Source organism: Aedes albopictus, chromosome 2 (assembly GCF_035046485.1).
Source record: "Aedes albopictus strain Foshan chromosome 2, AalbF5, whole genome shotgun sequence".
In the NCBI taxonomy this organism is placed as follows: Eukaryota; Metazoa; Arthropoda; class Insecta; order Diptera; family Culicidae; genus Aedes; species Aedes albopictus.
In genome coordinates this window covers 323170269-323185062 of record NC_085137.1, presented here as the reverse complement: position 1 = coordinate 323185062, position 14794 = coordinate 323170269, and the positions used below count along the sequence as shown (strand labels likewise).

At 34.6% G+C, this 14794-nt stretch overlaps 1 protein-coding gene across 23 annotated transcripts in view; it reads right to left on the bottom strand.

Annotated features, from left to right (window-relative positions):
- LOC109411523 (uncharacterized) overlaps positions 1–14794 on the bottom strand; it is a 163161-nt gene that overhangs the window by 61259 nt on the left and 87108 nt on the right. For all 23 annotated transcript variants that reach the window (XM_062852411.1, XM_062852388.1, XM_062852392.1 and 20 more), the window contains one exon: positions 6880–7019. In XM_062852411.1, the coding sequence (XP_062708395.1) occupies positions 7004–7019 (16 nt within the window). In that variant the 3' untranslated portion in view covers positions 6880–7003. The remainder of the gene's footprint in view (positions 1–6879; positions 7020–14794) is intronic.

Here is a 14794-nt window from a genome sequence, read left to right as displayed (position 1 = left end):
ACACACACACACACACACACACACACACACACACACACACACACACACACACAGACATCACCTCAATTCGTCGAGCTAAGTCGATTGGTATATATGACTTGACCCTCCGGGCCTTCTATCAAAAAGTCATTTTTGGAGTGAACATATAGCCTTTCCAGTACACTTAGTGTACGAGAAAGGCAAAAACGAGTTTAATTATTCACCCGACGTTTCTACACGGGGATAGTGTCTTTCCCCCTGAGGAAGACACCATCCCCGTGTCGAAACGTCGGGTGAATAATAAAACTCGTTTTTTTTTTAATCCTAAGACTGCGTAACCGTTAATCTATAGAATTATGAGTTATTAGGTCGCGATAGTAACGATCGTTCAACCATAGTCGGCGTCGTATGATTCAAGGAAAGACAACATACGGGGAAAGACAAAATGATCGGGACAAGCAAAATTTTCACTTTTCAAAAAATGTTCAACTAGCTGTAACTTTTCGAAAAGTACATCAAATATTCTCAAATTTTTACTGTAAGTTCATCAACTAGATGTGTATCAGTGGTCCAACATTAGAAAAGATCGGGCCATTCTTAACGAAGTTATAAAGATTCTTGGATAAGGTAAAATTATCCGATAGCCAAATTTGAGCTGTTATATCTCCGGATGCAATAAACCGAATGCAATGAAATTTTGACCATTTATGACTTATATTATGAGCTATGAAAAACCATTGACTTAACTAAATATTTTCAACACGGAAGAAAATTATAACGATTAGATTATTTTTCTAATAAAATACCAAATTATCCAAAATATCAACATCGTTTTAAAATTCAAGATGCAAATTAAAGTTCATTTAATTTCCCTCTAATTGACTTGTATATTAATGTGTTTTGAAGGAAAGTAACAATATAGCCATCAATAAATTGTAAAAGTAATGGAATGCATATCATCGTTTCTGGATCAACGAAGCCAACGTGTTGACCTCGGCAGCACCTCATCGACTCCTCGCGCCCTATCGGATGGCACTCCGCAAGGCTCATGCCTTAGCGCACTGCTGTTCTCGTTATACATCAACAGCTTACCTAGTGTAATTAGATGCGAGTACCATCTGTACGCGGACGACCTACAGGTGTACGTTTCGGGACCGATGCGCGAAGTCAACAGACTAGTGCAATTAATCAACACCGACCTCGCCGCGATCGAAAGGTGGGCTGCGAGGAATCAGCTTTTTCCAAACCCCAAGAAGACCAAAGCAATAATCTTCTGCAAAGAAGGTGCAGTGACTCCACAGGACGACATCCGTTTTTGTGGCGAAGTCATTGCGTTATCCAGTGAAGTAAAAAAATCTCGGCCTCGTTATGGACTCAAACTTGAAATGGGGTGGCCAAGTCAACGAAATTACCAGAAGAGTCTACAGTACGCTGCGCACATTCAGACGATTTCAAAAAGTACTGTCCGTACAAACCCGGAGAAAACTAACACAAGCAGTACTTATACCGTTCTTCACCTACGGTGATGTAGTTTTTTTCCCAGGACTGTCGGCTGCGCAAAAAGAACAACTAAATCGATGCTTCAAATCGTCGGTTAGGTTTGTATACGGACTGCGACGGCGAGACTCGACTCAAGCGGTGCGGCACACCATACTTGGATGTGAGCTCCTCGAAAACTACCGTCGCCGTGTTTGCCACTTCATGCATGGTGCCTACCACGGCAATCATCCGGATTACATCCGACAACACACACCAGTGGGACGCAACGAGCGGGCCAGGTCTTTTGTTCTGCCACATCACACCACCAGCGCTCGGAAAGGTGTTCTGGTGTACGGAGCATCTACCTGGAATGCCCTACCACTCAATGTTAGACAACAACCTTCACTAACAGCTCTAAAAGCTGCGCTCAACAGGGACAACTAAATATAGCTAAATAGGATTAGATCTAGTTTACATTTTACTGTATCACTTGTTTTCAAGAATATAGTCCTTGACTTGGGTAAAAGTTATGTAACTGACAGGTTTACGTTGAATAATAAATTACAAATTACAAATTACAAATTAAAAATAGACCAATTTACTAAAAAAAACGTGAAAAAATTAAAATCGCTATAATTTTGTCTCTTGTTAAAAATTTCAAGTCAAGTCAAATGTTTTAGAGAGTTCATTACAGTCAGGTTTTTTTTACGCGGGGGATACGTACCGCGTAAAAAAAAACTCAGTTCAAAATTCAAAAAACCGCGTAAAAAAAGTCTCACCATTTCTCGACGAATCATGCGAAAATAAGACGATGAATTTTTTTTTTGTATGGAGTTTTCATTTACGCGGCCGCGTAAATCAAAACCGCGTAAAAAAAGACCTGACTGTATATAAGTCATAAATGGTCAAACTTTCATTTCAATCGGTTCATTGAATCCGGAGACATAACAGATCAAAGTTGGCTATCGGATAATTTTACCTTTTTCAAGAATCTTTATAAATAACTTCGTGGAGAATGGCCCAGTGGACCAGTGATATACATCTAGTTGATGAACTTACAGTAAAAATTTGAGAATATTTGATGCACTTTTCGAAAAGTTACAGCTAGTTGAACATTTTTTTAAAAGTGAATATTTTGCTTGTCCCGATCATTTTGTCTATCCCCTGTAATTGGCGTGAGGGAAAATTCTATTTTCATGAGAATGAGCGAAAATTCCGACCGCTGCAAATACACAAAGTGACATTTTCATTCCATGTTAATGTTCTAAAGTGCTAAAATTGAAACGCAATGTTAAAGCTGTTTATGCTTTTCCGGTCTCCAGTTATGCGTGTTTGTTTGAGTTTTTGGTTTACGTTAAGATAGGCCGATCGAGGGGAATATGCCAATGAAGCATCCCGATACCATATACATATAAGTAAAGTATTGGCATGGATTCGTACACTGATTCGTTGATTGTGAAGGCATATCCCTTACCTCTCGGCTATTTCACCGACTTAGAAGGTGGGTGATAAATATGATAGTGCTAATGAGTATCCACTGGAATCTGTTTATTGATTGGCACTTTCCGGTGCCAACCAGGGTTTACATGATGAGTGTAAAAACTGTTGAATAACGATGTAATTTAAAAACGGACACATCGTCAGAAATTACGCGCCTGGATATTATTAAATTATTTGCTGTGTAGCTTTTTCTTTTTTCTCACTCACTCTTCTAAACAAACGCGAGTTAGAACGAAATGAAAGAGGGGGACACTGAGAAAAGAGAAAAAGCTAGCTACGCCAATGCCGTCATTGTAAGTTCGAGGTGGTTGCACACGATGTTAACAAACCTATCTGACCAGGTACATAGAAGCAGCTTATCGACTATCTCATAACTCGGTGATATGTCCGAGAGTTATAGTCTGTGTCTCTCAATCAGCTGCAAACGTCAGACAGGAGCAAAAACGATGCAAGCGCCGTAACCGAGCGATTTGCGAATTACAAAATATTTGAACTAACCGTTAAAAAGGGTAACGATGAGAAGTGAGTAAAGTGAGACGTATGTTTGTCTGTGCTTATAGCCTTCAGTGTAGCAAACGCTTGATATGATACCGATAGGGTACTGCAAGCACCTCATCTAACCTTACTATATTTGACAGTTTAGCGAGCTGTTTACAAAGTGTTAACATTCTTAGTGAGCGACGAAAAAGTGAATTAATATTTTCTGCCCGGAAACCATTGTGATAAGGTAAATACATATCAATTATATTTAACCTTCACATACCCGACCCCCGACAACTCATTTTCAAAATGCTGGCATTTCGTCAATTTTCATCCGATTTTTTTGAAGTCGCCCTCAATCGATCATAAGTTGATGAAAGTTTATTACACTCAAATGGCCATGTTATATCCCGAACCATTCCGGAGATATTCCGGATTGTACTGTGGTCAGGGGGTGGGGGAGGTGTCTGTTTTGCCAAATGGCTAAAAGTGATTATTTCGTGTGTTATTGTGTTTGAGAGGCCCCCGCGGAACCTGTTCCAGGTGCTCCGGAGCGGGCATATCAGTTGCTACATACTTCAGTCATTTTTTTCTCCCCCATTCTCTCGAAATCATTAAGTTTGATACGTCGCACGCCATGTTTTGGTTGCAATCCAGAAATGTCCCCTATCCCGGGTAGAGCTTAATGGCAAAAGAATGACAAATTTTACCATTAAAACAGAATGTTTGAATGGCAGAATGTGTTATTTGTTTGTTTGAAATAAGAGTTAAAATAACAAAAATAATAACAAAATTTTGGTAGCAGAAAAACATAAAAATAACTTATTTTTCCATTGTAATAACAAAGTAATGGTAAAGCATGCAGATTAAATTGAAGAACAAAATAAGTCATTATTGAGATATTGATAACAAAATAAGATCCAAATTAACTGTTATCGGTGAATAACAAAATATGACATTCTTGAGTTATTGATAACAGAATAAGAACAAATTTAGCTGTTTATGAGACGATCAAAATTATGGTAGGTTTAGTTGTTCAAATTCAATTCTAAAATAATGGTAGATTCAGTTATTATTTCAAAGTATCAGAAGAAGGTAAAATGAGCTATTTCTTTTTTTTTTTTTCAATAAAATTTAAGTTCATCAATCAATGTAAAAACAGTTTTATTTTGTGGAAATTAAAAACTCAAAACGAAACGAACTTAAAAATCAAATTCACTTTGATGAACGTAGCCACCGTTATGCTTGAAATATACAATATAATAGTTAATGGTATATTAAGAGTAAAATATGTTATGTGCCTAATGTTTATAAATAATTTCTCACAATATCAAAACAATGGCAAATTTAGCAAGGAATGTAAATTATGTTATTGTTTTGATATTTATACAATTCTTTATAAAAGATGCTAAATTGCAAGTTTTACCATGATTGTAATTTTTGTTATTGATGTGTTATTTAGCATTATTCATGAATAACATATCAATGACAAGATTTGCGATGATTGTATATTTTGCTATTGATTTGCCATTTTAAGTTTTTCATAATAACAGAAGAATGGCAAAACAAGATATGATGGCAAAACCAGTTATTATTTTGTCCTTTGTTTGCCATTAGCCTCTACCCGGGATGTCACCCCCGTGGAACCTATGCTAGATGTTCCGGGGTGGCCATATTAGTTGATACAGGTTTCTGGGTATCGTTTCTGACTCATTCATTCGAAATCATGAAGTTTGATATGTCGCACGACATGTTTTGGATGAAAACCAAAAGTGGTTTACAATGAGGCCCCCGCGGAACCTATCACGGTGATCCAGATGGGTTAACCTATTCAAATCTGATTATCGCAGTTGTGTTTTATTTTTCGCAATCAAAATTTTGCTGAAAATCGATGGTTCAAACACAATAACACGCGAAATAATCATTTTTAGCCATTTCGGCACCCTTCCTGACCCCGGTACAATCTGGAATATCTACGGAATGGTTCCGGATATTGCATGGCCTCTTGGGTGTAATAAACTTGCACCAATTTATGATCGATTGAGGGAATAGAAATACACTAGAACGCCAATGGCGCTGTACTCAGTTTTCCTATTTAATTATTTTAATAACTTTAGTTGTAATAATTGATTATGTTTAAGTGTCCATCTTGTAGACGACCTTTTGTTTTGGTAAACAAAATTTATTTGACACTTCAAGTACCGTAAACCGGGGTCAAATTGATCAGCGGGGTGAAATTGATCACTCGGGTACTACATTGTAATTCCATACTAGGAACTCTTAAGCGTCGTAATGATCTTGAACTTTTTACGTCATCTGATTCGTAGATGTCTAGAGATGAGTGTAGACTTTAAATATTTAGGTAAAAGTTAGTTTTTCCTTATTTTTTCAAGGAATTTGCAATGTATTTCTAATTTAGCTGAAATCATTGCTGCTAAACAAGGAATTGCTAATAGGACTTCCCGTGAATTCTCTGTTTTAACATTTTTGTAGAGCCTTGGTTGGGATGTTATGTAGCTTATCAGAACATGAAATTGTTATAAAAAGTTCATTTTATGAAGAAATAGCCATTTTTTGTAATAGAAATCACTTATTTGAAATGAAATTGCCTACCTTTAGGCGTTTAAGGGGAAATTTCGAAATTTAATTTTGCATTTAAAGTATTAAATTCACTAGTTGTAAGATTTTAGACGCGTTATTCGGTTTTAGAAGAGCAAAATTAAGCGGTGAAGGAAATTTTCCTTTCCAACCGATGCTTAATTCTATACTGATCAATTTCGCCCCAAAGTGGCATTTCCAATATTTTGATATTTGAAGTTATTTAACTTTAAGTTTAAATTTGTTGAACAAAATTCTGTCACATGGTTCCATGGAGATCCACTGGGTACTGGTTTTACAGAAATTCTTTTGGCAATATTTGAACAGGCACTGATGTTATCCGCAAAAGTTGTTTTAAAGTGATCAATTTGACCCCGGATTACGGTACCGCTACTGACGCTGCTGTAAGGGCGAGGCACACTAGATGTTCAGGTATCAGTAGGTCGGCTCTAGAGGCACGTTCTCCTCCATTCGGGAAATTTGTGCCATTAGATGTTAGTCATACGAACAGTCGCGACATTGGATTTCTGTGGCTGGTTATTCTAATACTGAGGGCGACTTCAAAAAAATCGGATGGAAATTGTCGAAATGCCAGCATTTTGAAAATGAGATGTTGAGAGTCGGGATGTGAAGGTTAACTTTATTTTTTAAATCAATCGTGTAAAACCCAATTCACTGAGATTAAATATATCACAAACAGTTTCGCCGGATCTCCGCCAAAGACTAGGTCCATGTAAACAACTCGCTGAATCGCCAGTTCATAGCTTCGTAACGTCATCTTGCAGTGTCCTATTATGAGATTTTTGTCGTTCTTATTTAAAAAAAAAACACTTGTTAACTTGCCTGCTATCTGCGGGGTTGCTGGGATGTGCTTCATCTTGTTCATGCTTTGTTGGTACTGGCGATTCTCCAATTTTGTTGACATTTTGTTGTTGAACGATATCAGTTGATGATTGATGTTGGTTGATTAGCCTTGAAGTTTCCTGCAAACCATGCAATATTAAGCAAATTAAAAACAATGTTGTATCAGTTTAACGAATAGTTTAATGGCAAAAAAAAAATCTTGTGATATCACATTACAGTCCCGATTCGTTCGTTGGCGGCTCGTTAGATGGACTGTTTCTATGGTTAAATGTCCGCTGCATGGAGAAAAATATTTGGTAAATACGAACGAAATATAGCACGATTAAACCAAATTTCAAGGTTGATTTTTGCACAAACTAAATCTCAGCTTCATTCAACTGCTGGCGTTGGTTGAAGCAAACTTAAATATTAGGTATTGCGGCGCTCATAATGAATCCACATTCGGCGGTGGCGATATGGCCGCTAGGAGATTCCCGCAATACAGACGCTGTGTCAAAATCAGGGGTGTAAGTTCCCGCATAATCATGAACCATATTACTACTGTTCACCATACTGTTTGCTACTGTTAACTACAGTAGGTATCTTAATAGTGTGGTATAACATCCAAGGTAACAATAAACCAACAGTACCATGAATGTTTTCAACAGTGCAAAAGATGGTTATCGACCAAATTACAGTATGGGAAATAGACGGTTAAGTTGTGTTACCATAAAAAATCGCCGATTTTCTCGAACAAAATTTTTCGCTTACAGTTTGACAAACGGTCAACACACTATTCATTTTTTGCGCAGTTAACCCTAAAAGGGATACCTGGGGTCCATTGGACCCCAGGCGCCTTTAAGAGCTCGTCTTTGATGGAACACACTCAGCGAGGTGACGAGGTGACGGCCATGAAGGTATCCCTTTTAGGGTTAACTAACAAGCAAACAGTTCTAGAACAGTTGACCTATAAAATCGGAATAAAAATAAACAATGTATGTGTAACAGTTGCTTTATAGTGTATTAGGAGCCGTCCATATACCACGTGGACAATTTGGAGGGGGGAGGGGGTTCGAGAAAAGTCCACGCTTGTCCACGGAGAGGGGGGTGGGGGGTTCGTCAAATGTCCACGTGGACAACATTGACATAAGAACTAAGAAACAAAGATTTACAAACGAAATAAATTATGTCGCATTATTGATGAGATTTTCTTCAATAACAGGTCTTTACATTTTATATTATTATACATTGTTTTTTAGTTGGACGTGACTTCTTCAAGGAAAAAAAAATCATGGTATTGACTCAGCGACTAATTTGTTTTAAATTATCACAACTTATAATTATTTACTTTTTTCATCGAGGAATAATCCGGAGATTTAAAATGGAGTGTAGACCATGCAAATGTTGGTATTTCTGTCAGAAAGTTTTCATTGAAGTTCTGTGTGGATTTCTCGTAGTTTCATATCAAATTTGTAAACTACTTCGAAGTTTCAAAATACATGTTAAGATTTGCAGGTTTATTTAGCTTCCTATATCATCATTTTTTAGCTTCCTATAAAATTTAAGATGTTTCAATAGGTTATTAAAGTCAGAATCTCAGCAATGTAATAAAGTTTCGACTATTCGCCATGCATTTTTGAAAAGTTGCTGTAATTCTTGTTTTTGTAGGATACTGAAAAATATAATCTTATCTTATCAAAAATCTAAAAAAAATCTTTATCTTAAGTTAAGTTAAGTTAAAATTCTTAACAAAACAAAACATTTAAAAAACCATCTTCAATCAGAGATTGAACAGCCTGAGCAATCATTCATGTTCAAAGTTTCTTTGACATATTATCTTCTGAATAAAACCTAGGGTTTTTGAGTTGGGCGTAAATTGGCGGAGATACGGGCCTAAAAAAATGACATGTTTTTGAGGGGGTGGCCCCAAACTTTTGATCGGGAGTGTAGGGGGATTAGGGGCATAATCGACACCCTAAGCAAATGAGTATGTTAGGCCTGTAAAACTGAGTAAAACTAAACATATTATCATTTTTAACTTTAACTTGCTTCCAACGTATTTCAATCATTTACAGCAGGTAGGGGGATTAGGGGCATAATGGACACCCCTGCTTTTGTCGAAACCGTTGACTTTTATGTAAAACTTTTAATGCACAAGTGTAAAGGAACAAGTCATTGTTCTATTTTTCAAAAGTATCATTTATATTCCTTCAAAATAACCAAAATATCATTGAAATTAAAGTATGTTTTTCATATGGTGGATTTCTTATAATTTCGAAGCAGCAGTAAATAAGGTACAACGCGTGTTTGAATGTGTCCACCATAAAACAAATAAAATGTTAGCATATCTACATGTAGTACTATATTTTTATCAGAACTTACTCAAAATAGCAATTTCAATTTTGTAGTCGATTCGGGGCGAAATGAACACTGGCAATTCTGAATGGATGTATGCGCGTTGCATACTGTTAGGCGTTTTAGAGAGTATGGAAAAAATCAATCCGATTATTTTAGCCTAAAATTCATTTAATTTACTTTGGTGTTATGTGAACTTGTCTAAAATGGAGTATTGTATCTGTGGTATTGATCTCCGTAGGCAATTTACTTAACTGGTCGATATTATCAAAGATGCAGCATAAAATATGCAGGGGTGTCCATTATGCCCCGATGGGTGTCCATTTCGCCCCGTACCTTTCCTGCCAGCCCCCAAAAAACACACGGTTTACAATTCATTATTTCTTCGCAATAATGACATTCTACCTGCTGTAAATGATTGAAATACGTAGAAAACAAGTTAAAGTTGTAAGCCAACTGATAATATGTTAAGTTTTTCTCTGTTATACAGGCCTAACATACTCATTTGCTTAGGGTGTCCATTATGCCCCTAATCCCCCTAGAATGTCTGTATTGTGAAGAAATAATGAATTGTAAACCGTGTGTTTTTCAGGGCTAGCAGGAAAGGTACGGGGCGAAATGGACACCCCTGCATATTTTATGCTAATTCTTTGGTTACATCGACCAGTTAAGTAATTTGCCTACGGACATCAATACCACAGATATAATACTCCATCTTAGACAAGTTTACATAACATAAAATTTATTTAGGGGGATTAGGGGCATAATGGACACCCTAAGCAAATGAGTATGTTAGGTCTGTATAACAGAGAAAAACTTAACATATTATCAGTTGGCTAACAACTTTAACTTGTTTCCTACGTATTTCAATCATTTACAGCAGGTAAAATGTCATTATTGTGAAGAAATAATGAATTGTAAACCGTGTGTTTTTTGGGGCTGGCAGGAAAGGTACGGGGCGAAATGGACACCCATCGGGGCATAATGGACACCCCTGCATATTTTATGCTGTATCTTTGATAATATCGACCAGTTAAGGAATTTGCCTACGGAGATCAATACCACAGATATAATGCTCCATCTTAGACGAGTTTTCATTACATCAAAGTTAATGAAATAAATTTTAGGCTAAAATAATCAGATTGTTTTTTTCAAACTCACTAAAACGCCTAACAGTTTGCAATGCGCGTACATTCATTCTTAATTGCCAGTGTTCATTTCGTCCCGACTCGAATACAACATTAAAATTGCTATTTTAAGTAAATTCTGATCAAAAATAAAATATTTCATCCATTGCTACATCTGCGTATACATGTAGATAAACTAACAATTCACTTTTTTTTATGGTGGACACACTTAAACACTCGTAATACCTTATTTGCTGCTGCTTCGAAATTATAAGAAATCCACCATATGGAAAATATACTTCAATTTTAATGATATTTTCGTTATTTTGAAGGAATATAAACGGTATTTTTGAAAAATAGAACAATGACTTGTTCCTTTACACATATGCATTAAAAGTTTCACATAAAAGTCAACGGTTTCGCCAAAAACAGGGGTGTCCATCTCGCCCCGGATGTCCATTATGCCCCTAATCCCCCTAAATAAACTTAAGGCTAAAATAATCGGATTGATTTTTCCCAAACTCTCTAAAACGCCTAACAGTATGCAATGTGCGTACATCCATTGCGCAATCTATAGTGTTCATTTCGCTCCGAATCGACTACAACATTAAAATTGCTATTTTAACCTTTCAGGACGCGCGCCATCAAGCAACCGAAACTGCACCACGCTCGCGCTGTATACGCAGAGCGAGGATTTTTGGTATCGCCAGTCGGGGTGACATTGGGCCTGAGGGGTAACTTTGCGCCAAAAATCAAGAAAGATGTTTCGCTCAAAATACTAACATTTATCGAATTGATGATCAAAAAGTGGATAGTAGGGGGATTAGGGGCATAATGGACACCCGGGGCGAAATGGACACCCCTGTTTTTGCCGAAACCGTTGACTTTTATGTTAAACTTTCAATTCATAAGTGTAAATGAACAAGTCATTGTTCTATTTTTCACATTTTTCAAAATAACCAAAATATCATTGAAATTGAAGTATGTTTTTCATATGGTGGATTTCTTATAATTTCGAAACAGCAGCTAATAAGGTATTACGAGTGATTGAGTGTGTCCACCATACAAACAAGTGAATTGTTAGCTTATCAACATGTATACGTAGGTTTAGCAATGGATAAAGCATTATATTTTTGATCAGAACACACTGAAAATAACAATTTCAATGTTGTTGTCTATTCGGGGCGAAATGAACACTGGCAATTCTGAATGGATGTACGGGCGTTGCATACTGTTAGGCGTTTTAGAGAGTTTGAAAATATTCAATTCGATTATTTTAGTCTAAAATTTATTTAATTACCTTTGAAGTTATGTAAACTCGTCTAAGATGGAGTATTATATCTGTGGTATTGATCTCCGTTGGCAAATTACTTAACTGGTCGATATTCTCAAAGATACAGCATAAAATATGCAGGGGTGTCCATTATGCCCCGATGGGTGTCCATTTCGCCCCGTACCTTTGCTGCCAGCCCCAAAAAACACACGGTTTTCAATCCATTATTTCTTCACAATAATGACATTCTACAAACTGTAGGGGTATTAGGGGCATAATGGACACCCTAAGCAAATGAGTATGTTAGGCCTGTATAACAGACAAAAACTTAACATATTATCAGTTGGCTTACAACTTTAACTTGTTTCCTACGTATTTCAATCATTTACAGCTGATAGAATGTCATTATTGTGAAGAAATAATGAATTGTAAATCGTGTGTTTTTTGGGGCTGGCAGGAAAGGTACGGGGTGAAATGGACACCCATCGGGGCATAATGGACACCCCTGCATATTTTATGCTGTATTTTAGAGAATATTGACCAGTTAAGTAATTTGCCAACGGAGATCAATACCACAGATATAATACTCCATTTTAGACGAGTTTACATAACTTCAAAGTTAATTAAATAAATTTTAGGCTAAAATAATCGGATTGAATTTTTTCAAACTCTCTAAAACGCCTAACAGTATGCAACGCGCGTACATCCATTCATAATTGCCAGTGTTCATTTCGCCCCGAATTGACTACAACATTGAAATTGCTATTTTCAGTGTGTTCTGACCAAAAAAATAATACTTCATCCATTGCTAAATCTACGTATACATGTAGAGAAGCTAACAATTCACTTGTTTGTATGGTGGGCACACTCAATCACTCGTAATACCTTATTTGCTGCTGCTTCGAAATTATAAGAAATCCACCATAAGAAAAACATACTTCAATTTCAATGATATTTTGGTTATTTTGAAGGAATATAAATGGTACTTTTGAAAAGTAGAACAATGACTTGTTCCTTTACCATAAGTGTTTGAAAGTTTTACATAAAAGTCTACGGTTTCAGCAAAAACAGGGGTGTCCATTTCGCCCCGGGTGTCCATTATGCCCCTAATCCCCCTAAATGATTGAAATACGTAGGAAACAAGTTAAAGTTGTAAGCCAACTAATAATATGTTAAGTTTTTTACTGTTATACAGGCCTAACATACTCATTTGCTTAGGGTGTCCATTATGCCCCTAATCCCCCTATATGGTAAATATAAGTTGCGTTGGCCATCCGGTGTAGAAAAGTTACTTTTAGTTAATTTTCCATTAAGAAAACGTGATGTGAATTTTATGGTTAGGAGTTTTGTACAATATCATTGTTTTAAAATGCACAGTAGGAAACGGCTAAATACCGAACATGAAATCAATTGCTGTTTTCTAGGTGCATTCAGTTATTGTTTTGTTAAATAATATAAGTTTTCATGATTTAGTAAGCTATTTTGCATGAAAAACTTTTTTAATTCAAGCTGTAGTACAAATAGTTCATTTTGGGGGTGACTTTGGGCCATGTAAAAGCAATGCAATCAGTACGAGAACCCTACAAATGTGAATTAAAACAACTGAGAGTATTCACATTATTTTATGGATAATACGGTGTAATAATTTGGAAATAATTTTTAGATTCATGCAAAACTAAAATATATGCATATCAGCTTCTAGGTGGATCATACAGAAATATTATTTTCGTCTTTTGAGCATGCTACTTGGATACATGTTTAAGGGATGGCAGATGTATTGTATTGGATCCTTGATCGTTTACAATGAATGTGGTCAAACTTTCAAGTTTGTTTGTCTGTGATGTTATTTTGAAGTGACTAGATACCCAGCTCAGTGTTCGATTCTTTCGCGCATAGTTGACAGTTGCCTGAACGGCAGTTAAAAAAATAACTTTGTTGATTGCGGCAGCGTTCGTCGGTCGGGAAAATGATAAAAATTGCGCGTTTCAATTAGTTAAAACCGTAACAACCTTGTATAAACCATTTCAGTCGTTCCGTCGTTCGACCCGTCAGCTCCTCGCCACTGCTACTGGCCAATAAGTCCGGTTCGTTCTCGTCGTACCGTTGCCGGAACCAGTCATCTGCAAAACAGTGTCCGATTCCGTTAAGTTTGGCCTCATCGTGTCGGTGAGTCATTTTAATTTTAATTTGATTTATTTTTCATTTTATTTTTTTTAATTTTTATTTAATTTTAAATAAATTTTAATCAAATTTTAATAAAATTTGAATTAAATTTTCATTAAATTTTATTGAAATTTTAACAAAATTTTAATAAAATTTTAATAAAACTTTCATAAAATTTAAAGAAAATTTAAGTAAAATTTTAATTAAATTTCAATTAAATTTTAATTAAATTTTCATTTTTTTATATTTTAATAAAATTTTAATAAAACTTTAATAAAATTATAAAAAAATTGTAATAAAATTTAAATAAAATTTTAATAAAATTTTAATAAAACTTTAATAAAATTCTAATAGAATTTGAATAAAATTTTAATTTAATTTGAATTTAAATTTAATCTAATTTTAATTAAATTTTAGTTAAATTTTAATTAAATTTTAATTAAATTTTAATCAAATTTTAATTAAATTTTAACTAAATGTTAATTAAATTTTAATTCAATTTCAATTGAAATTTTAATTTAATTTTAGTCCAATTTTGTTTTGATTTTTATTTAATTTTAATTTAATTTTAATAAAATTTTAATAAATTTAATTTTAATAAAACTTTAATTAAATTTTAATAAAACTTTAATAAAATTTTAATAAAATTTGAATAAAATTTTGATTTAATTTGAATTCAATTTTAATCTAATGTTAATTAAATTTTCATTAAATTTTATTGAAATTTAAACAAAATTTTAATAAAATTTTAATAAAACTTTAATAAAATTTAAAGAAAATTTTAGTAAAATTTTAATTAAATTTCAATTAAATTTTAATTAAATTTTCAATTTTTTTTTGAATTTTAATAAAATTTTAATAAAACTTTAATAAAATTATAAAAAAATTGTAATAAAATTTAAATAAAATTAAAATAAAACTTTAATAAAATTCTAATAGATTTTTTTTTAAATTTTAATAAAATTTTAATAAAATTTTAATTTAATTTGAATTCAAT